At 43.2% G+C, this 27,354-nt stretch overlaps 2 protein-coding genes and 1 long non-coding RNA gene across 11 annotated transcripts in view; 2 read left to right on the top strand and 1 right to left on the bottom strand.

The window, feature by feature from the left end:
- LOC125623145 (uncharacterized) overlaps positions 1–2,909 on the bottom strand; it is a 15,276-nt gene extending 12,367 nt beyond the window's left edge. Inside the window, exon 1 of the long non-coding RNA XR_012665191.1 lies at positions 2,776–2,909. This is a non-coding gene — a long non-coding RNA (uncharacterized LOC125623145). The remainder of the gene's footprint in view (positions 1–2,775) is intronic.
- Positions 2,592–26,762, top strand: PATZ1 (POZ/BTB and AT hook containing zinc finger 1). 7 transcript variants are annotated; one of them, XM_075120233.1, is made up of 7 exons: positions 2,600–3,986; positions 6,436–6,499; positions 9,769–9,804; positions 10,382–10,453; positions 12,892–13,063; positions 22,944–23,081; positions 25,307–26,762. In XM_075120233.1, exons 1-7 carry the CDS (start codon positions 2,719–2,721, stop codon positions 25,723–25,725), a joined length of 2,169 nt encoding a protein of 722 aa, XP_074976334.1. In that variant the 5' UTR covers positions 2,600–2,718; the 3' UTR covers positions 25,726–26,762. The 7 variants fall into 7 exon arrangements, with proteins under 7 accessions (XP_074976336.1, XP_048677961.1, XP_074976337.1 ...); XM_075120235.1 differs by lacking the exon at positions 22,944–23,081 and having other exon boundaries at positions 2,592–3,986; XM_075120234.1 differs by lacking the exon at positions 9,769–9,804 and having other exon boundaries at positions 2,601–3,986; positions 10,385–10,453.
- PIK3IP1 (phosphoinositide-3-kinase interacting protein 1) overlaps positions 26,357–27,354 on the top strand; it is a 24,985-nt gene continuing 23,987 nt past the window's right edge. For all 3 annotated transcript variants that reach the window (XM_048822012.2, XM_048822011.2, XM_048822010.2), the window contains exon 1: positions 26,357–26,467. The gene's annotated coding sequence lies outside the window, so the exon portion shown is untranslated. The remainder of the gene's footprint in view (positions 26,468–27,354) is intronic.

Genomic DNA, 27,354 nt, shown 5'->3' with positions numbered 1-27,354 from the left:
GAGTATGAAGAATGCTAATCCAGTGCACTATTTAATGGAAAGAATGACTGGCTTCACTTTCCACAAATAACAACACTTTGGAGTTGAATATTTAACTTTCCGAACAAATAACAGGAAGCATGTTTTGGGTGATGCCCCTTTGCCGGAAGAGATGGAATGTTGGAACCAGAAGGTTCCATGGGAGTTGGAGAAAGGTCTTCTGAAGAAAGTGGAGTGTCAGCAGCAGGAATTCAGCTCCCCTCCCCCTTAAGGAGGAGAGACAAAGAAAAGGCAGGGGGGGAACCTTAATAGGAAGCCGGGTGAGAAGAACCGTGTCAGGGAATAGGGAGCTGAATAAAGCAAAAAGAAAAATAAACCAACAGAACCACAGGGGAAAAGACACAGAACTGACTAAAACTCACCAGAAAAGATAGTGAGTTCCTGATTATCTTTGCACTGTGTGTGTGAAGCCTGTGAATTGCTGCCTGACATGTATACTTAAATACAAATATTTTTTCCTCACTATATTGAGTACTCTTGTTTCTGTGACTGGCAAACAGATCTGGAGAACAATATTACTAGCATGTAGTATCTATGCAACATGTGAATATTTAAAGTGGATTTGTCACAGTTGAATCCAAATAGTCAAATCGCCTAACTGCATGTGTTTATATGTAATATACACAAACCTTGATCCAGTGGTAAAAAGCTACACTGACAATTCTCTGCCTTCAGTGTAGACAAGCAACTCCCACTGACATCAACAGAAATACAGCACACGGATTGAGGGCACTATATGGCCTTAAGTGTTATTACAATAACTCTGTTTTGGAAGTTGGAAGCTTGGTGTGCTCATTTGCACATCAATACCCAGAATGCTCTTTCAGCTCCACCAGTATTTTATACATGTGCTTTGGTCTGAGCTCTTGGGGGAAAAAAACTGAAAGTTTGGGATGTTCTTGTGTGAACAAAGTTCCATATTTTCCCCAGTATAACATTTTAAGTGAAGAAACCATAATTATCAATTGATCATCTGGGAATGTTTTTAATACCAGATCGAATTCAATTTCACAAGTGTAGAAGAGTACACTTGAAGCCTGTGACTTTTTAAATACTTCCTTAGAACAAAATGTGAACTGAGTGGTGGAAGTAGGGGGAACATGTGCAAATACAAACTGCTGTTGCTTCCCACACCAAGACCGAACAAGTCAAATTTAATCCAGAACTGAATTATTATGAAGCCATTAAAATAGGATTTTATCGTGGAGAGACCCTGAGGGCAGAAGGAAGCCAGTCCAGAGAAAGCCCCTTATTAAACCAAAGTAGTGAGAGCTCAGGGCCTGAGGAACCCAGCCTCACCGTGGAGGGAGCCTTGCATGAACGGATCTTGGGGCTTGCTCAGCTCCACGATCCCAATGGTCAGTACAAAGCTAAACCGGGGCAGTCCCGGTTTCCCCAACATGGAGGGACGCGGGGTTGTGTAATCGGCTGCCTCGTGCAGCTCCCCCCCCGCCCCCGGGCAGCGCTTCCCCAATTGTTCGTCTCAGGAGGGATTTTGCCCTGGGTTGGGAGCGAACTCCTGTACTCGTTTTTGTCTCTTCCCCCCCATCCTTGTGCCCAGCTTTCCTGCCCAGGCACAGAAGGGGGTACAGTGAAGGTCTAAGTGCGTGGGGTGAAGGGGGGGGCTGTTCTCCCTGCAGCCCTTGGTCCCTTTAGGATTAGCTTTCCTCAGGCGTGGGGAGAATAGGTGGGGGCCGCTCTGCAGCGAGTCCAGGAGGGAGGGTTTTGCATTGGACGCTTTGCGCTTGCGGGGGGGTGAGACCGCTGCCCCCCCCCCGTCCTCTCTCCTGCGGGCGGGGTGGATAGGGGGGGCGAGCTGCAGCCTGGTTGTTTGGGGGAGGGGGTGAGTGCAGCCCCCTTCCCCCCATATGCTTCGGGCGGGGGCCTTGCTCCTGGCTCGGCATTGGAGGATCTCAGCTGGGGAGGGGGGAGGCTGCAGCCCCCAGCCCCCGCGGGCGGGGTGGGGGCTGGCCTGCTGGCTCTGGCTGCTCTTGCATTGGCGGATGCAGGGAGGGAGGGGGCAGGAAGCGGGGGGGGTGGGGGGAGCCCGAGTGGCTGGAGGGGGGGTCTCTATGAAAAGGGTGGGGGGCGTCAGAACCCCAGAAGAGAGGAAAGTTTCCGGCGCTCCTGGTGCGGGTGCAGCGAGGCAGGCGGGGCCGGGGCCGGGCCCGACGGCGGCGGCGCTTGGTCGGGGAACAGCAGCCGGGGGGCCCCCGCTGGATTTTTGTCGGGGGGGGTGGTATCGCCCCCCTCCTTCTCCTCCCCCCAGGGGTGAAAGTGCAAGAGGAAGTGCAGCCGCTGCCATCTTTCCTCCGCTCCAAACACACAGGGACGGACGGAGCCGGCAGCCCGGAGCCCCCTCCTGCCCTGCCCGCTGCAGCCGCGCCGCGCGCCCCGGCCCGCTGCGGCCTCCGCGCCTCGTGGCGGCCGGGCCCGGGCCGAGCTCGCGCCGCCTCAGCTGCTGCCGCTCGAGCTCCGTGCTGCGCGCGCGCCCCTCCGCCGCCTCAGCCTTTTGTTCCCCCCCCCCCCCCCCCCAAATCCCCTCGCGCTTTGCAGGCAGCGCGCGCCGCCGCCGCCGTCGGGCCCGGACAGCCGCGGGGAGGGGGAGGAAGCGGCGCGCGCCGCCGGGCAGCCTGAGAGCCAGCGCCGCCTGCAGGCCGCCGGGGGCAGCGCAGCCCCATGGAGCGGGTGAGCGAGGCCGCCGCCTGCGGCCCGTCGTCGGGCTGCTACACCTACCAGGTGAGCCGGCACAGCGCCGACATGCTGCACAGCCTCAACCAGCAGCGCAAGAACGGCGGCCGCTTCTGCGACGTGCTGCTGCGGGTGGGCGACGAGAGCTTCCCGGCGCACCGGGCCGTGCTGGCCGCCTGCAGCGAGTACTTCGAGTCGGTCTTCAGCGCGCAGCTGGGCGAGGGGGCCGGCGGGGGCGGCGCGGAAGGGGGCGCCGCGGAGGCCGGGGCCGGCGGGGGCGGCGGGCCGGCGGCGGGCGGGCGGGAGCTGGAGATGCACACCATCAGCTCCAAGGTCTTCGGGGACATCCTGGACTTCGCCTACACCTCGCGCATCGTGGTGCGGCTGGAGAGCTTCCCCGAGCTCATGACGGCCGCCAAGTTCCTCCTCATGCGCTCCGTCATCGACATCTGCCAGGAGGTCATCAAGCAGTCCAACGTGCAGATCCTGGTGCCCCCCGCCCGCCCGGACATCATGCTCTTCCGCCCCAGCGCCGCCGACCTGGGCTTCCCCCTCGACATGACCAACGGGGCCGGCCTGGCGCCCAATGGCAACGGCATCGCCGGCATGCCCGAAGACGAGGCCACGCGGGCCGCCCTCACCGCCGCCCAGTCCTCCTTGCCCGTCCTGCAAGGCGTCGACCGCCTGCCCATGGTGGCGGGACCCTTGTCGCCACCCCTGCTGGCCTCGCCCTTCCAGAACGTGGGCACCAGTGCCCCCACTTTGGGCACCAAGAGGGGCAGGGGGCGTCCCCGCAAAGCAAACCTCTTGGACTCTATGATGTTTGGTACCCCAGGGGGCCTGCGAGAGGCTGGCATCCTTCCTTGTGGCCTCTGTGGGAAAGTGTTTACCGACGCCAATCGTCTGCGGCAGCATGAGGCTCAGCATGGGGTGACCAGCTTACAGTTGGGTTACATAGACATCCCACCGCCAAGGCTTGGTGAAAACGGGGTGCCTGGTCAGGACGATCCTGACGCCCCCCGAAAGAGGAGCAGGACAAGGAAGCAGGTGGCCTGTGAGATCTGTGGCAAGATTTTTCGGGACGTGTACCACCTGAATCGGCACAAGCTGTCGCACTCCGGCGAGAAGCCATATTCTTGTCCAGTGTGTGGGCTACGGTTCAAGCGGAAAGACAGGATGTCCTATCATGTTCGGTCTCACGATGGCTCTGTGGGAAAGCCCTACATCTGCCAGAGTTGTGGAAAAGGCTTCTCCAGGTAAGAGGACACTGGTGTGAATCATAAATGGAAAAGACCCAGAAGGTTATCTAGTCTACCTCTTGAGGACCAGTGTAGAATCCTACGCTGCTAGTTTTAAGTACCCCAAGGAATGGGACTTTCATCACTTTCTTGGGGAGACTATTTTACAGCTCTGTAAAAGAGTTAACTAGTAATTAAATCACAAAATGGGGAGTTGGATGAGTCCTGGGTAACATTCCCAGTTTTGTCGTGATGGTGGGCAAGTTACCCTTCTGTGAAATGGGTATTGAAATAATTGGGTGTTCAGAGGCTTAATTATGGGTTGTGAAGTGATTTGAAGCCCTCCACTGCAAGTTGCTATTGAAGTGCAAACTATTAATAGATCTTAAAATGACTTTTTTCTGATTAACAGTCTACATTTTTCATTGTCTTAACTTCATTCATATCTGGGTGATTACACACTAGGATAAATGGAGTGAAGAGTTGATATTTCAAAGTCTGTGGCAACAGCTATCTCTTTAACACATGGTCTTTGTGTCCTTTGTGTTTACAGCATCCTGAAGGGGATCCTGTTTCTACACTGCAGTATACATAAGATCTGTGCATTTAATGTGGCTGATATTTGTTGTCACTTAAGTGAACTCCCACAAACAAGTAGATCTTTGATACTGCCTTAATATGGCTTGTGTGTATCTTGTGGTTTGAGTTCAGGAATGAATTTGAGACTTGGGTCCTTCTCAAGTTCAGTGTTCAATTTGAGGATAGGGTAGATAAGGGAAAAGAGTCAACACCAGCCTTCCTACTTCTACAACATCCCTAGTTAATGGATCTGAGCTCTTTCACTTGCCCTGGCTGGTGAGAAGGAACTGAGATGTTAACCAGTAAGCAGTAGAATTCTGCTTTCAATAAAGATACCCCAGGAATAGAAACTTAAAAACCTTTGACCGTGCTGAATCTGCTCTGGTAATAAGGACAAGGGCTTTTTGCTATACAAACAAACAAAATCAGTGATAAAGATGAGCTCGCCAATAACTGGCAAGTTCAGGAATGTTTTAAGACAAAAAACTTGATACAGAAACAGCGTCAACTTGAAATCTAGTCACCATGAGAAGATAAAGGTATTTTCACGTCCTGTACCTGCCCCTGAGATCCCCTGCCAGTTTTTATTTTCCAATCACACTTTAATAAAAGAAAAATCTCCCTGCTGTTGCTGTACTGAAAGACTTCCACGCCTAAAATAAAGTAACTGACTAATTCTCCAAGGTACTGAAAATTCAGTGTTCCCATTGAGTTCAGAAAAACAGGGCCTAATGTTAAAGGGGGAACAGTGAAAATGTCTGCATGCTTTTGTAAAATAAAAAACTGAAAAATAGAGAATCTTTTTTTTTTCTCTAGTCTTCTAGTTTTAGTAATCTTAAGTGTTATACAAAAGTGTGTAAACAAAATAAATCAGACAGAAGTGTGACGTTTAACTTTACAGTATGCCTTTAGTTCAAGGATTGATTCAGGGGGCATCCCTGAAGTCCATAGGTATGTACTAGGAGTTTAAACCTCTGATTAGTCTTTCCAGTTTAATAGCCCCAGCGCACCTGCCCAGGCATCAGGTTTAACAGCTTAACTGTGGATTTAACTCCGTCTTCAGTCTCCAGAACTGAATTCCACTCAGCTCTCTCTGACTGGCTGAGACTAGAAAGTTGGGGGAGGAGAGTTGGAGAACTAGTTTCCAAGCAGGTTTGGCCTCATACAATGAAAAGCTTTCTTTCCACCCAGAGAAGCACCCACTGGGAAAATCATTAGCTATTCAGGCTTCCCTCCTTCAAAACAAGCTTTACCAATCACTGGGAATGGACTAACTTCTTTCAATAATAATTTGCTCTTCTACAGCATCTTCTAGCTGAGGCCCTCAAAGTACTTTGCAAATGTTAATAATGCCTCACAGCATAGTTGTGAGGTAGGACAGTATTTTTTCCATGTTATATATGAAGAAATTGAAAGACAAAAGTGGAATGTCATGCCAAAATTTTCATACTGGGGTGCTTAAAGTTGGTTTTGTAAATCCATATTTGGACACCTAAATCAAAGTGGCCTGACTTTAAAATGCTCAGCACTTCTGACACTGAGATCACTTTGATTTAGGTGTCTAAATATGAATTTAGAAGTCCAACTGTAGGCATCCCAGTATGAAAAATTTGACCTAGATCTCCTGCTTATTCTGATCAGTATTTCCTTGCAGAGGGATGGCAGGATATTGATCAGGGTAGAGCTCTGACTGTTTCTGATCTTTGTCTCCAGAAGTAAAATGTAATGGGTTGTTTGAATGAACTGGAGCCCAGACACACCAGAGAGAACTTTTCTTGGAATGGATGCAATAGTGGCTTCTATTTTTAATGTTTGTTTTCAAGTATATATGTGTGTGTGTGTGTGTGTGTCAATATACATATATAAATACATATATATATTTTTTAAGGCCAGACCACTTGAATGGGCACATCAAACAGGTGCACACGTCGGAGAGACCTCATAAGTGTCAGGTAGGAGCAGGGGGATAAATGAGGGTTTATATCTTTTTATTTAAAAAAAAAAAAGGCAATGAATGTAATGTGTGCAAAGAATGATCAAACACTGATAGAAATATCATGTATTGTGAACTGAGATAAATATGTTTGTAACTAATCACGGTCAACAAACTGACAGCTGCTTTACATTCCTCTCTCTACCCTCCCCCCACCACTCCCTGTTGCATCTCCTGCTGCTCTGGTCCTCCTGTCTCCCCTCCCCCTCTACCAGATGTTCTTTCTTGCTGCTCTATCCCAGTCCCCACCCTGGAAACCTTACCCTGCTGCTTTGTCCCTAGCTGTCTCAAATGATGCCCTTTTTCTCTTCTGTAGTTCAGTGGCCACTAACAAGAGGCTCAAATTCTGGCTTTAATTTTTTAATATAATTTCAAATACAGTTGATAATTTAACTTCACTTGCCGTGAAGCTCTTTGTATCACATAGCCTTCAGAACATTGCACTGAGCAAAACTGGAAGCTTTTTTTCAGCAAGGATATGGGTGACATCAGCACAGTATCCTTTGAAATGCAGTGTAATATCAACTTACATAGTTCTTTATAGTTAAACAATAAGTCTTCCATTAAGGTTTAAAACCAAATCAAGATTGACCTTTTATCATCCATTTGCTGGCCGGGTGGGAGAGTAGTTAACAGGCACCTAGGCAAAACAGTTTCCATTATGACCCCCGTCTTCAAACACCTTTATGGGAAATTTCTGAAATATTTGCTTCTTGGACTAAAATTTTCCATGTGCGGTGTCTGAAGGAAGGTGAATTTTACAGAAAGTTGGAGCAAAATCCCATCAGTTTTCTTGGAGGTCCGTGAGGGTGGGGGAGAAATTTTTCCATTCTAAAAAATTCTAACCCCATCCTGTCTGACTGTTGCCTCTTAACCTGCATTTTTCTGTCTCCTGACACATGCCCCTGTTTTTTCTTCCAAATTGTGGGGGATTGTGGGATGTTTTTGCAGTTTAAAGTAATCCAATGAGCAGATTTTCAGAGATAAAGAGCGCCTAAAGCAGGGGTGGGCAAACTTTTTGGCCCAAGGGCCACATCTGGAGAGGGAAATTGTATGCAGGGCCATGAATGTAGGGCAGGGGGTTGGCGTGCGGGAGGGGGTGCAGTTGCAGGAAGGGGATCAGGGCAAGAGGTTGGGATGCGGGGTCAGGGGGGGCTCAGGCCAGGGGGTTGGGGTGCGGGAGGGGGCTCAGGGCAGGGGGTGTGGGATACAGGAGGGGTTTGGGCTCCGGCCCAGTGCCGCTTACCTCGAGGGGTGGCAGCAGAGCTCAGTGGAGATAAGGCAGGCTCCCTGCCTACCCTGGCCCTGCACCGCTCTCGGAAGCGGTCAGCATGTCCGGCAGTGGCTCCTGGGTTTGGGGTGGGGCAGGCAGTGCTGCCATGCATTGCCCTCGCCTGTGGGTACCATCCGCAAAGCTCCCGTTGGCTGCGGTTCCCCTTTCCTGGCCAATGGGAGCTACGGGGCCTCCAGGGGCCACAGGGATGTGGTGCCAGTCGCTTCCAGGAGTGGCGTGGGGCCAGGGCAGGCAGAGAGCCTGCCTTAGCCCCGCTGCACCACGGGGCTGGCAATCCCCGAGCCAGGTTGAAAGCCCTGACGGGCCAGTTATGGCCCGCGGGCCGTAGTTTGTCCTCCCCTGACCTAAAGGCTCCTATTGACCTCATTGGGAGTTGTAGGAGCTCAGCACCTTTGAAAATCAGGCCATAGGGCCTTCAAGCCAATTAAACACCTTAAACCTATCTAAAGTCTTAAATTGGCTTAAGTTTCTTAAGATGATAAAAGGCTATAGATCAGGTTAAATCAGAAGAATTCCCAAACCACAATTATTGTAAAAACAAGGTGACTAGTTGTATGTAGTGAGGACGCCTTAAAGATTTTTTTTTAAATGCACACTTAACTGTGTGTGTATAAATATCTATATATAATATATATAATATATATATAATATGGACATGTGTACTTAGCCTACAATGCTAGCAGAAACTCATCATTTTTTGGCCAGCTGGTGTGAAGCTTACAGAAAGTATGCAGTTTACTAGTAACACTGATAATCACTAATTGTCCTTTGCTAAATGATACCTGTTAGGAAACAGAGAAATTTTCTTTCATTTAGGAGTATTAAATGTAAACAGCTAAATTCGTGCAAATCTAAGGGTGCATTGAGCACTCAAAAGTCAAGAAATACAAAAGTTAAGGTTCAACACACAACCTTAACTCTGCCCTTTACATATATGCATTACATGAGCACAGTTTCTTAGAATAATCTCCTACCTCTAGAATTGTAGAAAATGCCACAAGATATTATATAAGAAAATGGTATAATTAATGGTTATTAGGATAGTGACAGAATTAAGACTGCAAGTTCAACAATAGCTTGTGCTTGACTTTTGACTGCTTAATTGTTCGAACTTAATGTGGCCATAATATTTAATATAAATAAGATGTAGAAGATTTGTTGAAGACCTACTATCTGTCTTTGCAAAAACTACTTGGCAGCACCCTGTCAGAATTGCAACGTTTCTCTGCATACACACCACAGAAAGGATATCATTCTGGAAAACAGTGCTGTAAATTTGTTTCAAATCTAAAATATATACTATATACTAATGTGCCTTTCATTCTAGTTATCTCTTGAGAAATAACTTTCCCTCCCATAGAATTATCTTTCCTAGTCACCAAGTTTGGGCACGGAGGAGCAAAATAGCTCAATATTGGTATGTTGCTTCTCCACACCCCACCACCATTTTTCCTTGATTTCACTCGAAAATCAGTGAAGCTGATTTAGCTCCCCCTAGTGGCAGTTAGAGCTCCTTTGAGAATTCTGTTATGTACAAGTGACAAGGATCCTTGAACCATCGTAATTACAAAAGAGAAGTATTGTTTTGGCAAAGAGAAAAATGTTTTCCAGGCTCCTCTATTTTAAAGACGTTCTTCAGAACGGTGCTGTACAGTCTGTCACTTACCTGAGTCCCTAGGTGCATCTCTGCATACCCGTGAGGTGCCAAAGTGGTATCACAGCACTGTGGATTCTGAGCCATCAACACAAACATAACTTCAGGGCAGCTGAAATGAATCTGTGGTGAGGAGGAGATGGCCATGTGCTAAATGCCACGTATACAGGTCACTGTTAGAATTAGTCCGCACACAACACTGCACCTACCTCACTTAAAAAGAGAGCTTGTCTCTGCAGACAAGCACCTGATTCCACCTTTTCCCTTCCTCTTCAAACAGACTCCGAATGGGGAAGGACGCTCTCTACAGAGCCAGGTAATCTGAGAAATCCAATCCAATAAGTTGCTTTGGTGTCCAAGGCAGACACCAAATGGAACTCTGGATACTTTTTCTCCCTGGTAACATTTTAATTTTTTTAATCTGTCAGTTAAGTGCTTGGCATGGGAGAAGGGCTAAGTCAGTTTGCTGGCCATAATGGGATAGTTCAGGTTGTTGCCCTAGGGGCCTGACATGGGATTGAGGTGCTTTACCTGCTGGGTTGATTACTTTGTAGGGATTGGTACTAACGTCAGGCTGCAGGGTGGGAGGAATGATGGTTTGAAAGTAATGTGGACTGAACTATCGGGGAAAGATGGGGGAGAGAGATCAGAGGTTCGTTATTTCTCAGGGAAGAAGGCACAGCTGACAGTCCTAGTTAACATCTGGCAATTTAAATAAACAAGGAAAATACAAGTTGTTAAAAATCAAGCTACATTTATTTGAAAAATACAAATAAAAACTATTTATTGAAATTTACCTAAAATTGGCATTCCAAATCCAGTGCTTTTCCCCTTGATTTCAATGCAGAATGAGTTTCTTCCTGTCCTAATTTCTCTTACTTCCTGCCTATTAGCAGGAAAATGGCAGCCATCCTGGAATAAGCTCAGAGACATCCACAGCCATAGAAAAGTTGAAACTTCAAGAGGTATTTCTTAAACAATGTTATTTTAAACTTTTTTATATATTCTTTTTTGGTCTATTTATCTACCTATGCAATGTTTGATAGGAAAGCACTGGACTTTTCCTTTATTATTAATAACCTTAATAATAAATACTTCGCACTCATTTAGCACTTTACATCTTTAAAGCCTTTTACAAACATTAACTAATATTAACTGTAAGAGGTTTTCTCCAAACCTGGTCCTGTCTCCCTTGTATGATTCAGCTAAACTGGTTCGTGCTTTCTCAACTGGACCCTTATTTTTGTTTTTTAGACTTTTTTTTTTTTTTTTTTTGCATGTCTGATCAGTACATAGCTTATCCAGGAATGGACTCTGTAAAAATTGGCAGCAAGACTGATTACCAAACAGAAATACGATTGTATTACTCCCACCCTAAGCTTTCCACTTGATATGTTCAATGTAGGATAGATGATAGTTTTAATTTTAACATATGAGGATTTGTGTCTGTGTCATAGAACTGATGCCCAGATATTCCGAATGCATTTATACACAAGCTTGCTGTCACTTGATATTGAATTATTGGTGATGGAGCTTTTGACTTTCATGCTCCGCTGCTCAGGAACACACGTTAACTTTACTTCCAACAGGTTGATTTGTTGTTGGAACAGTCCTTACTTAAAGACTTATTTGTTTCCAGTAGCATTTTGCTAAATGAAAGCTACACCTATTTTGCTCAGCGCTGTGTCCTGAGAGTTCATATGAGGAGAAATCTCTTTCTCTTTCATGTTAAAGAAATTACTTTTTTTCCCTTCATCATTTGTGACTTACAAGTTTTTCTCTAGTGAGGTCAGTGAAATTCCATATATCACAGCAATCCATGTCTGTATCACTGTTTTTTTTTAACTATATTAGGGACTGATCCTGCAAGGTACTGAGTGTTCTGTTTGTTGCAGAGTACCCTTAACTTCCATTGAAATAAAGTACTTAGCACCTCACAAGATTGACCCTTTAGGGCCTGATCCAAAGCCTACTGAAGCCAGCAGGTGCCTTTCAAATAACTTCAGTGGGCTTAGGATCAGGCACTTAGTGACAGCTATGTAAAATTCTACAGATGAACTTCTATTGTATTGACGGTTTCATTTATTTTTAAGCTACTGTGTTGTAATTGCAGTGCAGTAGTTACGTTGTTATCCTAACAAAATCTACTTTACAGTGAAACAGCTGCCTAAAAAGTAAACCACTACTTCTGAAAAGCCAAAAAATCATTCCCTAGATCACTTACTGGATTTATATAATCTCCTAGGGAGCTGTGATATAAACCATGTGTCTCAATATTTCACCTAAAGGGTGCTGTGGTACAAGCCAGTCATGGCGCAACCTTGAATTTTGTTGCTTTCATCCAATTGGGCTGGTCGCTCTGATATTTCTGGTTTTCTCTGTCCTCCATATGTGAGCAATGTGTTCAGATTGCATTTTTTTCTAACATGTTAGTAAAGATTTGATTGCTTTCATGTATGCTAATGATATGATCAGCCTTGCAAAACTGTCAAAAACATACTAGCCCAAACACAAAATCTGCTTGCCTACACTCTGCGATTATGATGATGATGCGGGTGGGGATGGATGTCTCACTCACCTGTCAAATTATTCTCCTGGTGTGAATGGGCAAGTAGAATTTTGCAAGGTTGACATGTATAGTTATAATTATAATTATTGTTGTTTTACCCTAAGTTCATCTTGTTACGTAATAGTAACTGGAGTATGCTACCATAACAGGGATCAAGTTATCCACTGTAAACAGATTACACAGTGCCATTCTGAGGTCTCTCTGGACTATGGATGCCAACATGGTTCTCCTTCTGTAGTGCCCTCTGTGATCCTGTCAATCCAACCTTACTTTCTGGTCTCTGATGCTTTGTTTATACATCATTGGGGAAGCCATAGAGACTAAAGTCAAATTGATGAGATCACAAAGTGAATGCAGGAAGGAAATAGAGGGATTGACATGAGCCTGGCTTATGTGACTATGATATCACCATAAAATGAGCTAGGATAGACTCTAATGTGACTGGAGTGGACTTTTCAAGAAGGACAATGGCAAATCTATTTAAGTTACTAAATATAACTTGTGAAGTTTTAGTAACACAGATTTCAATGAGGAGCTGAGACGTTTCAGACCTGTTTTTCTACTCACATTTTACAGACTATATTGTTTCAAAGCTTCTTTCTTTATGTCAAGTCCTAATCCTGGTGCCTGCTCCTTTTTGAGCAGTAACATTGCATCCTTTGCAGTGTGATGGTAACCTGGATTGCCTGTTTGGGGAAAATTAACTCATGATTGTCGCTTGTGTCCATATGCAGGGTTTGAGAGTCTTACGGTGGGGGTCACGTAGTGTAGATATGGTTATATGAACACTTGCAGTAGATTTGGTGACTCACACTGTTCTCCTTCTACCTGCAGACCTGTAATGCTTCCTTTGCCACTCGTGACCGACTGCGCTCACACCTAGCATGCCATGAAGACAAAGTTCCATGCCAGGTGTGTGGAAAGTACTTGCGGGCAGCATACATGGCAGATCATTTGAAGAAACACAGTGAAGGACCAAGCAACTTCTGCACTATCTGTAACCGAGGTAATGATGAGCTGTCTCTTTATTTCAGGGGAATAGTGCAAGGCAGAGACAGCACTAAGCTCTGTAATGCTGTCTGCAGCAGGAAGAGATCATACCATAGCTTCCCTTGTTGTTTTCCTCAATGAACAATAAACATCATGAAATTGATGAAAGTATTGGCCTGGCCTTTGGACATGACTAGGTGTTTAATATTCCTTCTCTGATGAAGTTTAAATTAAATGCAGAGCCTAGCATTTTTGGATGGATCTACAATTTTTTGCCAAAATCCCCTCCCACATCCCTCCAAAGTAACCAGTTCCTGCTTGCCATGACACTATTCACTGTGCACCTGCTCACTGTCACAGGGCTGGACTAATTACCCTGGGGAGGGTCTGGGAGAAGATCTTCGGTTTCATTTTACATAAGTATATGTGATATCCTGATTCCCTCTTAGCCTCCTGCACCAGAAGTGGAGCTCAGCTGCTCTCTCATTTGAACCCTAGCAATTGTTTTGTGCTGGGTTACATTTACAAGGTTGGCTTTGTAAGAAAAAGAGCCAGAAACAGACTTTCATTTATAAAACAAACAAAGCTAAACTTCTCCATTACATATGTACTTTCCACAAATTGAGGAGCAAGGCCTGCAGATTTAGGTAGCGTGGGACCTGAAGGTAGGCTATGGATAAACAAGACAAAGTTTCTGGAAGAAAGAAGGTTTCAGAGTAGGAGCCGTGTTAGTCTGTATCCGCAAAAAGAAAAGGAGGACTTGTGGCACCTTAGGGACTAACAAATTTAGTAGCTCACGAAAGCTTATGCTCAAATAAATTTGTTAGTCTCTAAGGTGCCACAAGTACTCCTTTTCTTTTTGTGGAAGAAAGAAGCTAAAGGGTAATGGAGTCTTAAGACCAGGCTGACTGATTGATATGAGAGTCTTAAAACACTGAAGTAAAGATGCTACTTCAGAACAATGCTGTAGATTGTAAAAGAGACATGCGGCTGGTGCCAGGTGAGCAAAAATACACTTGTGCATGTCTGCACACTTCTGTTAGCAGCGGTGGAATAACAACTGGTTTTCAGGGAGGGTGAAAAGATACCTACTAGAGGATTTCCTCGAATAGTCCATCTATGTAGGAAGCATCAAAGTTAGTGATTAGGAAAGGGTTCAGAGATAGTAAAAGAGAGCAAAAGGATTCCCAGAATGAAGAGGTAGGATATAGAGGGACTCCTGACACACAAGGAAAGGACTGATCCAGGTATTATATCAAAAGCACTGTATTTTCTGGTCTCCAGAGACATTTGGCTCCTACTTCACATATCTAGCTATACACTGGTTTATTGCTTGCACAGAACCCTGACCAACACTTCGCTAATTTTTGAAGTGTACCTGCTAGTAATTTATAACAATTATTACAGGTAAGGGATATTTCTGCATGGAATGAACTTGGTGTTGGACAAAGTAAAACCTGTTAGGTTGTTGAATGGATTGGTTTCATGTGGGGGAACACTTTTGGTGTGTTGGAGGTGGCCGTTGTCAGTTATGGGTCTGTCTTTTGGGTTTGTTGAAGGGGTCTATTTTTAGTTCCATTTTCCAATTGAAGGGAGCTGATATCTATTGAGAGAATATAGTTACATAGTTGAAAGGTTGGGGACAGAGTGCAGGATAGGAACACTTGGGTGGTTAGAGTAGATAAAGATGAGTAGTGAGCGACTTATTAAATTATGAAAGAGCCATTGTCCACAGTGGAATTGGGTCCTTAAAGTGAATTAAGCTTTTGCATGGAAACACCAGTTTGCTAGGAAATCCTCGGGGTTCTTAAATTCCATGGATTTGGATATTAAAATGAATATAGGCCTCCTTCAAGGGAGAGCCTGACTTCTGAAAAACTTTCCTTGAACTTATCCTGACAACTCTTGCACTGAGATTCAGAAGCCCCTGATCCAAGCTCTCTCTTCAGCTATGTCCTCAGTCAAACCTGATGGATAGCACATTGAAAATTCATTCATGTTAACTGGAACTGGAATATTTCTTGGATTTGAGAACCTGGGATTCACCCTAGCAGCCACTGGATGTCACTGCTGCTCCTCAAAAATTCAACCAGGAAAACAAAGGCATTGGTTTGGCCATCAAACAATACAGTGATTAATAAAGGCTATTTAAACGATACAGTTTTAAGCAAAAATCTAAATAAAATGTAAGTTCTGGGAGGAGGGGGTGTGTGTGGAAAGGTGGAGGGGTCTGATGAGCATCCAAGATAGCAGACAGCTTTTAAAAGTGCTGCTTTTTTTCTACACTTCACTGTCTTCAAATGCTTTGTCAGAGAGAGACATTAGGCTGTTGTGAACTTAAATTTCTACCAGCACCTTCAAATAATAGTTAATCTGTTAAAGACTGGCCATCTGCAGCTAAAATTCAAGGAAGTAAGCTTATTAATCTTTTTAAGTACAGACTGAACTTGTTGAGCAATTGTGGCATCATATGGTAAGAACTCAGTGGGATACTTACTGCTTAAAATTGACATGGATAAGAAGTTTGAAAGCCCTAGTTCAAGATGTCTGATGACAGTCAGTAGACAATGTGAACTGTTCTGTCTAGAAGTCCTATAAACTGCAGACCAGCGAGAAATCATAGAATATCAGGGTTGGAAGGGACCTCAGGAGGTCATCTAGTCCAACCCCCTGCTCAAAGCAGGACCAATCCCCAACTTTTGCCCCAGATCCCTAAATGGCCCCTTCAAGGATTGAACTCACAACCCTGGGTTTAGCAGACCAATGCTCATGAAATACACTGGAAAATTTCATACTAAAAAGCCATGATAGAGGTTCATGTCAACAGAATCTGTGGAAGTTTTTCTTCCTCCCTGGAGGTGATTGTGCTAAGAATAGTTTATTTTGATCTTCCCATTTAAATGCGTTTTGGTGCACTGCTTCCTTGGAATGGTAACTTAAGTAATGCTGGCTTTGGTAACTGTAGAGCAAGAAGAAAAGATTTTTAAAATTTTTTAAATGAATCTGGGGCCAGATTCTGGCCAAGCTTGGGCAGCCGAGGAGGAAGAAAGCAAGGACTCTTGGGCAGATGAGGAAGAGGTTCTTGTGTGTACACATCTATATTAGTGTTAAAGTGAGGATGGAAAATATGGGCTTAATTTGTTGTTTTATTCTGACAGACTGAGAGGTTTTCTATGGAAAGCTAGTGATGTGCATCTTGCTGTCCTAAAGGTATTGGGGACTCTTCCTGGAACTTGGAAGGAACAGTCATAGATCTGTTACACACAGACACCTAGGGCATCTTTATCTTTCCTAGTTTTAAATTTTTATTTTCTTTTACAGTGGAAAGATATGGTCTTCAAAAATCACCACCTCCAAGTCAGTTCAAGGAGATTTGTATAATTAGGATGTTAATGCTTAGAATGATTATTAACATCCATAATTAATCTTGTTTACCCTGGGCAGGTGTACTTTCTGGGAAGGGGTTTCTGTAAAGGAGTTGTGCAACAGAGGAACTGTAATACCTTAGAAATCTAAGTACTTAGAAAACAGTTTTCAAAAATCTATCACTGTCAGTATCTCTGTTTAGTGACTGGAACTCCTCTCTCTCTCTCTGAGGGGGCAGCCATTTTGCTGATACTTGTCAACAGGGGCTCCATTTGATGACACAGAGTAGGGTTTAGATGGTTTTGCCAAAGGAAGTATTGGACACTGAGATTTAAAAGTTGCTCTGAGGAAAGTTCTGTAAGTTCATTTTTAATACTGGTTTGTTTAACTGAACAGTTAATACATGGACTTTAACTTAATTTTAATAAACTTATTTTTTAATCAAAATATTCTTTATAAAGGCAAATTACTTTTATTTACTTAATCAAACTGTCAACTGCTGCTTCCTGTCTAATTGTTACATATTTTCTCTTATTCTATTCTAAGATCCTTAGAAATGTTATGTACTGGTTTAGGTTGGGTTTAGGCTCAAAGGAAGCTAGAGGAGGTAAGCATCCAACACCCTTAGACTCCTTTGACAATCTTAGCATTATTCTTTTTAATAAGATATGGTGATCAGAAAGTGCAACATAAGACAGACACTTCCTGTTAAGTACATGTCCAGTTTCCATGCCACAGGCATCGAATGAGTCAACTAATGCCACAGGTTCTGCTCCTGGTGGACTCACCTTCTATGTAAGGTGTGGTGTTCAGACTGAGAATACGTTGTAATTATTTTGATAGAAGGATGAATTCCTGCCATTCTTCCTGCTGGGCGTAAAGTGATTGGTAAAGGCCAGGGGCTGGAGGCATTTGCCTGCTGATCTAGCTATATCCAGTTTAGACTCTGTGAACAGGGTGCATCCTGCATTTCTTCTTGGGAAGAGTTCATTACAGACCAAACACTTCTGTTTGGTAGGAGGTAGGCTATTTCCTTCCTGTTCCTGTGCATGTTTGAAAGGCTTAAAATGCTAAGAAGAAGCAGGATCTGCTCCCTGGAGCTGTGAAATGTGTATGTGGATAGGGCAGTAGATGAGAAGGGGTTGGGTATTTTTTTTGTTTTGTTTTGGTTTGGTTTTTTAAGGCTCTTTAAATCTCACCATGGTTTGTTTTCAAGAAGGGTTTAAGAAGTGATGGATTATCCCTTGGGAATCATCTACCTCTCTTGCTAGGATAGACACGTACCTATTTATAATTCTGGCCTTATGTAAATCTTGGACTGTGATCTTTGTCAAGATCTGATTATGCTAAAAATCTCACTTTATCTTAGCTGCCCATGAAGTAGCTTTTATTCATACTGCTTTGGTAGAAGTTGCTGGTTCACCCCTTCATCTACCAAGTGCATAAAAGAAATCAAGGTACTTTTCAGGAAACTTTCACTATATAAACTTTCATTGTATAAAAAAAAAAGTGTTTCCTGCAGGTGAAATCACAGAACTTCCCAAAGACTACCATGTTATGATTGTTCCCAATCTAGATCCTTTCTTTTTTGTGAACTGCAGTGAAACATAAGAATGGCCCTACTGGGTCAGACCAAAGGTCCATCTAGCCCAATATCTTGTCTTCCGACAGTGGCCAGTGCCAGGTGCCCCAGAGGGAATGAACAGAACAGGTAATCATCAAGTGATCCATCCCCTGTCGCCCATTCCCAGCTTCTGGCAAACAGAGGCTAGATACACCATTCCTGCCCATCCTGGCTAATAGCCATTGATGGACCTATCCTCCATGAATTTATCTAGTTCTTTTTTTAACCCTGTTATGGTCTTGGCTTTCACAACATCCTCTGGCAAGGAGTTCCACAGGTAGACTGTGAGTTGTGTGAAGAAATACTCCCTTTTATTTGTTTTAAACCTGCTGCCTATTAATTTTTATTTGGTGACCCCTAGTTCTTGTGTTATGAGAAGTAGTAAACAACACTTCCTTATCTACTTTCTCTGCACCAGTCATGATTTTATAGACCTCAATTATATCTCCCCTTAGCCGTCTCTTTTCCAAGCTGAAAAGTCCCAGTCTTATTAATCTCTCCTCATACGGAAGCCTTTCCATACCCCTAATCATTTTTATTGCCCTTTTCTGAACCTTTTCCAATTTCAATATCTCTTTTTTTGAGATGGGGTGACCACATCTGCATACAGTATTCAAGATGTGAGCGTACCATGGATTTATATAGAGGCAACATGATATTTTCTGTCCAATTATCTAGCCCTTTCTTAATTATTCCCAGCATTCTGTTAGCTTTTTTGACTGCTGATGCACATTGAGTGGATGTTTTCAGAGAACTATCCACGGTGACTCCAAGATCTCTTTCTTGAGTGGTAACAGCTAATTTAGACCCCATCATTTTATATATATAGTTGGGATTATGCTTTCCAATGTGCATTACTTTGCATTTATCAACATTAAATTTCATCTGCCATTTTGTTGACCAGTTGCCCAGTTTTGAGAGATCCTTTTGTAGCTCTTCGCAGTCTGCCTGGGTCTTACTATCTTTAGTAATTTTGTATCATCTGCAAATTTTGCCACCTCACTGTTTACCCCTTTCTCCAGATCATTAATGAATATGTTGAATAGGACTGGTCTCAGAACAGACCCCTGGGGAATACCACTATTTACCTCTCTCCATTCTGAAAACTGACCATTTATACCTACCCTTTGTTTCCTATCTTTTAACTTGTTACCAATCCATGAGAGCACCTTCCCTCTAATCCCTTGGCAGCTTACTTTGCATAAGAGCTTTTGGTGAGGGAGCTTGTCAAAGGCTTTCTGAAAATCTAACTACACTATATCCAGTGGTTCCCCTTAGCCCACCTGCTTGTTGACGCCCTCAAAGAATTCTAGTAGATTGGTGAGGCATGATTTCCCTTTACTAAAACCATGTTGACTCTTCCTCAACAAATTATGTTCCTCTGTATGTCTGACAATATTGTTCTTTATTATAGTTTCAACCAGTTTGCCCGGTACTGAAGTCAGGCTTACAGACCTGTAATTGCCGGGATCACCTCTGGATCCCTTTTTAAGAATTGGTGTCACATTAGCTATCCTCCAGTCATTTGGTACAGAAGCTGATTTAAATGGTAGGTTACAGACTACAGTTAGTAGTTCTGCAATTTCACATATTGAGTTCTTTCAGAACTCTTGGGTGAATACCATCTGGTCCTGGTGACTTATTGCTGTTTAATTTATTAATTTGTTCCAAAACCTCCTCTAATGACACCTCAATCTGGGACAGTTCCTCAGATCTGTCACCTAAAAAGTATGGCTCAGGTTTGGGAATCTCCCTCACGTCCTCAGCTGTGAAGACCGATGCAAAGAAGTCATTTAGTTTCTCTGCAATGCCCTTATCGTCCTTGAGTGCTCCTTTAGCACCTTGATTATCCAGTAGCCCCACTGGTTGTTTAGCACGCTTCCTGCTTCTGATGTACTTAAAAAAATATTTGCTATTACTTTTTGAATCTTTGGCTAACTTCCTCAAATACTTTTTTGGCCTTCCTAATTGCATTTTTACACTTCATTTGCCAGTGTTTATGCTCCTTTCTATTTTCCTCACTAGGATTTAACTTCCACTTTTTAAAGGATGCCTTTTTGCCTCTCATTGCTTCTTTTACTTTGTTGTTTAGCCACTGTGGTTCCTTTTTGGTTCTCTTACTATGTTTTTTAATTTGGGATATACATTTAAGTTGAACCTCTATTATGGTGTCTTTAAAAAGTTTCTATGCAGCTTGCAGAGATTTCACTTTTGGCACTGTACCCTTTAATTTCTGTTTAACTAACCTCCTCATTTTTGTGTAGTTCCCCTTTCTGAAATTAAATGCTACATTGTTGGGCCGCTGTGGTGTTTTTCCTGCCACAGGGAAATTAAATTTAATTATATTATGGTCACTATTACCAAGCAGTCCAGCTATATTCACCTCTTGGACCAGATCCTGTGCTCCACTTAGGACTGAATCAAGAATTGCCTCTCCCCTGGTGAGTTCCAGGACCAGCTGCTCCAAGAAGCAGTCATTTAAGGTGTCAAGAAACTTTATCTCTGCATCCTGTCCTGAGGTGACATGTGCCTAGTCAATATGGGGATAATTGAAATCCCCCATTATTATTAGTGATTTTTTTAATTTTAATAGCCTATTTTAATTTTTAATCTCCCTGAGCATTTCACAGTCACTTTCACCATCCTGGTCAGGTGGTCGGTAATATATCCCTACCACTACAGTCGTCTTCTTATTAGAACATAGAATCTCTGTGGATAGAAATTTCATGGTACATTTTGATTCATTTATGATTTTTACCTCGTTTGATTCTACGCTTTCTTTCACATATAATGCCACTCCCCCACCAGCACGGCCTGTTCAGTCTTTCCGATATATTTTTACCCTGGTATTACTGATTCCCATTGATTAAGTTTCTGTGATGCCTATTATATCAATAACCTCATTTAATACGAGGCACTCTAGTTCACCGATTTTATTATTTAGACTTTTAGCATTGGTATATAAGCACTTTGTCTCCTTTTAGTGTCTGCCATTACACGAAACACAGACTTTAAAACAGTACTTAACACAGAAATCTCTGGCAAGTTGAAAATAAGTTCCTACTTCATAATCCTCTTTCACAGTTTGGTTCTGAGTTTGCTATATTGCAGCATCCACATACTTCTGGCGCACTTACTGTGAAATAAGGGAAGAAGGTTTCTATTCCTAAGTAGCTTGCAGCCTAGTTGGAAGTGTAACCATCACATCTGTATGATATGTCCATTTCACTCACAACTCAACTTTGATTCTTTCTTCATTTGCTGTGAATTTTAGCAGAGGAAGGATTATATTTTCATTGTCAATGCGATGTACTCAGTATCGCACTTTGAGTCCTTGGAGAAATCTTATTTCAGAGGAATATATCCTTCCCTTCAGTGCTTTTGACAACTGATTTGGCCAAGACACCACTGCTCTGGTTTTTTAAAAGTGAATATTTTTGCTAGGTCACTGTTGTGGTTTTCTTGTTGGATCCACAATGCTGTCTTCATATTCTGATTCTTGGCAGCTCAGCTGCTCTCAGGAGACAGTCCTTGTTCCACCCCAGGGATAAAAGCAGCCTGTCCGCTTCCTTTTTCTTCTCCAGTGGGTTGCTATGGGCATTCTGTAATTGGGCTTGTAACTAAATCCTCTGAGATCGTTAAGGATTTATGATGCATTATTCTTTCTGAACTTCGGGTTCTAGTGAAAGTCTCTGCATAGTAAGAGCCATTCTGTAGGACAGGTATGGGGATTTTTACTGTGAAACAGAGTTCAGTTTAAAGTCAATACCTGGAGTAAATTACTTTGTTTTGCCTATTAAGGCCCTTGTTTATGCTAGAAAGTTGTGCCACTATAGTTAAAGTGGGACAACCCTCCTACTTTGGATGCATTTATATCAGCGTATTAAGGTGCTTTATACCACGATAGGCTATCCCTGTATGGGAAGGGGAATAAGCTGTACCTGTATAAGGTACCTTTATACCGATATAACTGCATCCACACAAGAGTTTGTACTGGTATAACTATATTGGTTTAAAAAAAAACCCCAAACACCTCACCAAACCAACATAATTATATCAGTACATTTTTCAAGTGTAGACCAGGCCTATGTTAGTGGCCAAAATGTAAATCTCATTCTCTTTTCTGTACATTTGGGGGTTTTTGGTTTTGTTTTTTTTGTTTTTAACAAGCAAAAAGAAGAGTAAGTTTCTGCTCATGTGACTGTACCGGTGGAGCTTGTGCCCCATTGTGATTCTTACAGGGAAAGGTTTCTAATATGAAAGTACCACAATGACATCAGTTATTGATAAGTACCACAATAAGTCTTTATTGATAAGGTTGAAAGATTCCTCAAATATCTGGCCTCTTTATCATCCAGTTATGGGCCTCATGATCCTCAGAGTAATTGCCACAACTTCTAAAAGTTAATGAAAGAGTGCTAACAAAAATATTTTAGATAAATGATCACATTACAGGGAAAGGTGAAACAGGTGAACCCCCAAACATGAGCCCTTCTTAAAACCGTAGGAAAGTGGCAAGGAATTACTGGCAGGTTCTAAATAACAGTTATGTTTGTAATTTCTCTTAATATGTTCTCTTATAATATACTCGGCATAAGCAGAAAGTTTCAGGACTTTGCTTTTGCAAGGCTGAAGGATTCTAGGGTGTCTTCTTCTTTGCAGTAACATTTTGTATACACACTCATGCGCAAGTTTTGTTCTCCCCACAGAATCGGTAAATCCTCTGTGGAAAGCTCTATTTCACATTTATCCTTAGTTAGATCTAACATAAGGGTCCTACTTCAGCAAGTTAGTTTGAGTCTCTTACGGGTGACTAGGGGGGAGAGAGAGAAGGATAAAAGGAACAGGGAAGGCAGATGTGTGTCTTTGCTGGTGGCAGGATCTCATCTCCTTTTATCTTGTTTAGGTTTCTCCTCTGCCTCCTACTTAAAGGTCCATGTTAAAACCCACCACGGTGTTCCCCTTCCCCAGGTCTCCAGGCACCAGGAGCCCATCCCGAATGGGGGAGCAGCGTTCCACTGCGTCAGGACCTATGGCATCAAAGGCAAGCGACTCCCTGCTCTGCACTTTGCTTCTTTGCACAGGACTTTGTGTTGTGGGGGGCTGGGTTGGGCATGGGAAAGGGGAGGAGGGAAAGACTGGGTAGTCCGAAGGAGAAGCTTAGCAAGAAGTGGAGAGGTTACATAGAGCTAATTTCTATAGTTTGTGCAAGGATCTCTCTGGGTACCTTACTGGGGAAAGTAGTAGAAATACTTCAACTTTTGGTAGCTTCCTTAACTTTACAGATGGAAAAGACCTGTTAGGTCATCCAGCTCCTCTTCCTGTGAGCAGATTGTGCTTGAATCTTACCTGAGGGTTGTGAGTTGGGAAGGATAAACTTATAGCTCAGTCTAGAATCTGGTACTGCCAAGATTCCCCAGTTGCTCTTGAGATGATCCAAGACTGATTACAACCCCTGTATAGCCCAATTTCTGATTCCTGTGGAGGGAAAGTCCTGAAGATGCTTGTCTGATAGGAGTCATGACAGTCCATTTATTTCAGCTCAAAGAGGTGAGGAGCCACATAGATATTTTTAGTTAAACTTTTTTTTGCCTCTCTTACACTGTGGTTGAGAAGAAGGATAAAGATATTGACTGCTTCTTTTTAGATGTCACTAATATTTAGTTTTGCTTTTGCTTAAAGTAAGTTATCTTTTTCAGAGTGGTTAAAATTATTTAATTTGTAAATATCCTCTGTAAAATTAGTTATTAATATGTGCACAGTCATTTCCTTTTTGCCTCTCAGTTTTGGACCATCTGTATCCTTGGTTGAAGCTGGAACAGCAGAAAACCTCTCTCTGATATCGGAAACCATGGCTGTCCCAAAAAATTGGGGTTACTTTTGCCCTGGAGATCAGAACAGAGCTGAGTGAAGCACACCCTGGGCCCTGTCTTGTGCTGATGGGATGCCACAGTTGTGTAGCTTTCTTTCTATGGGAGTCCTCACAGAGTTGCTCCTTGGTTCTCGGTCGTGTGCTGATTTAAAAAGTGCTTCTCCCTAGTGGGATCTTCCCGTTTTGATTGCTAAGGCTGATTCCACAGAAAGTCTGTCTTACGAAACATGGCCTTTCAGGGTTAGGAGTAGAATTAAGTTTGTATTCTGAGATTTGTCTGGGGAGTATGTCTGGGTTTGCCATGCTTATACATATGTCATGAGAGAGGATCACAGAAAAGCTTTCTTGGTACATTGCCAGAATAGGATGGGGGAACACCCCAAACATACCAGTGACACGGCTAGGGTATGTGTTGAAGTAACTGAGAATAATGCACTTTATTCTGAGGAGCCTCTTGAGACTATATAGAACTGCATCTCCAGGAGCAGAGCAACCCCTACTCCCATGCTGTGATATTGGTGATGGAATAGTTCCAGGTTTCTTCACCTCTTGCCCTAAACGGTTGTGCACTGTGATTCCACCTAGAAGTGCCTGCTTCATTTCAATGCTGGGTGAAGTGACTCCAGCATCTAAACATGCATAATAATATCTCCAGTAGAACCTCAGAGTTACGAACATCTTGGGAATGGAGGTTGTTTGTAACTCTGAAATGTTCGTAACTGAACAAAACGTTATAGTTCTTTCAAAAGTTTACAACTGAACATTGACTTAATACAGCTTTAAAACTTCACTATGCAGAAGAAAAATGCTGCTTTTAACCATCTTAATTTAAATGAAACAAGCACAGGGACAGTTTCCTTATCTTGTCAAATCTTTTTGTAAACTTTTCCTTTATTTTTTTAGTAGTTTACATTTAACAGAATACTGTACATGGTGGGGTTTTTTGGTTTGTTTGTTTTTTGGTCTGCTGCTGCTGCCTGATTCCATGCTTCCAGCTTCAAATAGGTGTGTGGTTGACCCGTCAGTTCGTAACTCTGGTGTTCATAATTCTGAGGTTCTACTGTACATTTATATAGTGTCTTACATCTCAAAGGGGGCATCATAAGGGCACTATATAAGTATAAGAGGATATTCTGGATACCTCCACTATCACTACAAATCTGTAATATAAACTCGGGGTGCTGGGAGATGGAGCATGTCCAGGCTCTGCAGAAGAGAGACCTAAAGGGGCACAGTGCTTCATTACATGGAGGAGTATATCTAGTAGGTCTGTAGCATTCTGTCATTTTGGGTAATAGTGAATCAGCTGGTGACTACACCTTTTACTTAAAAGCATTTTAGAATAGCACTCTTGGGAGATAAGGTTCTGAAAACTTGTCTTGTTGTTTTTTCCATAGAAGGCCAGAAATGCTCACATTCGGACCCGATTGAGAGTTCTGATTCCTACGGCGACCTCTCTGATGCCAGTGACCTCAAGACTCCTGAGAAACAGAGTGCCAATGGGTCCTTCTCCTGCGATATGGCAGTCACCAAAAACAAAATGGAGCCAGAGGGAGAGAAGAAGTACCCCTGCCCTGAATGTGGCAGCTTTTTCAGATCCAAGTCTTACCTGAACAAACATATACAGAAAGTTCACGTCAGAGCCCTTGGGGGCCCATTGGGGGACCTGGGTCCTGCTCTAGGGTCCCCCTTTTCACCCCAACAGAACATGTCTCTTCTGGAGTCATTTGGGTTTCAGATCGTCCAGTCAGCATTTGCATCATCCCTGGTGGATCCAGAGGTCGACCAGCAACCAATGGGGCCAGAGGGGAAATGAGACCAGTTTAACCTTAACAAAGCAGCCGTCTGGTTATACCTATAAGACGCTGTGAATGAGAGAAGAAATAATGAAATTTGGTTCTATAGTTGAGAAATTTGTATTCATTTTAGTTCCCCTCCCTGTCTACCCTCCTTAAACCTTCTTTAGGGAAAAGAAGGCTTCTTGCCTGACAACCTGCAGAAAATCTGCATGACCCTGAATGAGAGATGTGACCTAAAACACAACATGGAGTGCCAGAGCTCCAGTGTGGTCTTTTAGAATAAATAAAAGCCACCAATGGTGGTCAGAATTGTAAACAGCCCTAGTGATCCAAACATGTGGGGAACTAGGTTTTATGCCTTTGCCCTCTTCCCCCCCCAACCCCCCCCCCCCAAAAAAACCCCCACAGTAAGTTTTTTACACACACCCATTACTGACTGCTCATAATATAAACAAAAGCCCTGTGGTACCTAGCAGGTAACGGTGCAGATGTCCTTTTAAAAATTGATTTTTGAGAAGGCAAAAGAATTTGGACCCCTTCTGCCATTTGTGAGGCTGTGAGTGCTGCAGCAGGAACTAACCTGCTGAGGAAAATCACCATTCAAAACAGGTTGTTTTTGTTAAATTTTAACCATTAAACTTGCTGTCAGGTTTTTAATTCTCTATTATTATTATTTTAGGACCTGTTGTAGTGAATTGCTACTGAAAAGCCAGACTAAGGCGATATACAGAGCGCTCTTAAAGCAGCAGTCACGTTAGGGTTAGTATTAATTTTTTTTAGATGTATCATAATTAATAACTTGGCTAGTTAATTGTTTTAAGTCTATCGAAGAAATAGTTTTATCCAAAAAAAAACAAAAAAGGAAGAAAATACCTGTGTGGTCTGGTTGGTTGGTGCTCATTCGATGTGTGGGTACCTAGAAGATGAACATGGTCAGCAATCGGGTAAACTATCTGTACCACTGACTTGTTTAGTGTGAATAAACCCAGGGTTCACAGAGTGATTTTGAATTAATCAGATTGGACTGTATTAAAGAAGTTAGTATGTTACTTTACATCCCCTTGTTTTGTCTGGTTTTTGAGCAATTTAGCCACCTCTCTGAAAGGTGTGCAGTTGAGATCCAGGAAATGGGACACTAGTCCTTCTCTGTGACATACTCTTAATGACCTGGACCTCTTGGTTCCAACGCAGCACTCCTGATTCCCCTTTACTCAGGTTTTCACACAGCAATCCTATTTTCTTTTCTTCTTCTAGAGAAGAAATGTTTCCACCCTCAAAGGGAGGGATCTAAATCAGAGCACACCTCAGAAGAAAAAGCTGATATCAAATGTTATGGAGTTGAGCTCTAGAGCATTGGATGCTGTGTTATAGATGAACACAGATGCCTATGTAGAGAGGCTGAATATCCCTTTGTAGTCTTCCCATAATTTAACTTTGATGAACTTTTTATGTACCAAAAACCGAGTGTCTGGATGATTTAGTGAACTCAGTGCTGCATTAGGAGTCAGGAATCTCCTGAGTTCTAATCATGGTTCTGCCACTGATGCTCAAGATCTTATAGTACAAGTCACTGAACCTCTGCCTTAACTCCCCATCTGCAAAATAAAGATTCTTTACGTCACAATAGTGTTGCAAGGATTAACCTA

The sequence above is a fragment of the Caretta caretta genome, chromosome 15 (genome assembly GCF_965140235.1).
Source record: "Caretta caretta isolate rCarCar2 chromosome 15, rCarCar1.hap1, whole genome shotgun sequence".
Lineage (NCBI taxonomy): Eukaryota > Metazoa > Chordata > Testudines > Cheloniidae > Caretta > Caretta caretta.
The sequence above is the reverse complement of the archived record's forward strand: the minus strand, read 5'-3'. Positions and strand labels throughout refer to the sequence as shown.

What these genes read in the sequence shown, in the direction of transcription:
- PATZ1 (XM_075120233.1), top strand. Translation starts at nt 2,719, where the DNA reads ATGGAGCGGGTGAGCGAGGCCGCCGCCTGCGGCCCGTCGTCGGGCTGC. An exon ending in GACGCTCTCTACAGAGCCAG is followed by an intron (nt 9,805 to 10,381) that starts GTAATCTGAGAA and finishes CCTGCCTATTAG; the next exon opens with CAGGAAAATGGCAGCCATCC. An exon ending in CAGGACCTATGGCATCAAAG is followed by an intron (nt 23,082 to 25,306) that starts GCAAGCGACTCC and finishes TTTTTTCCATAG; the next exon opens with AAGGCCAGAAATGCTCACAT.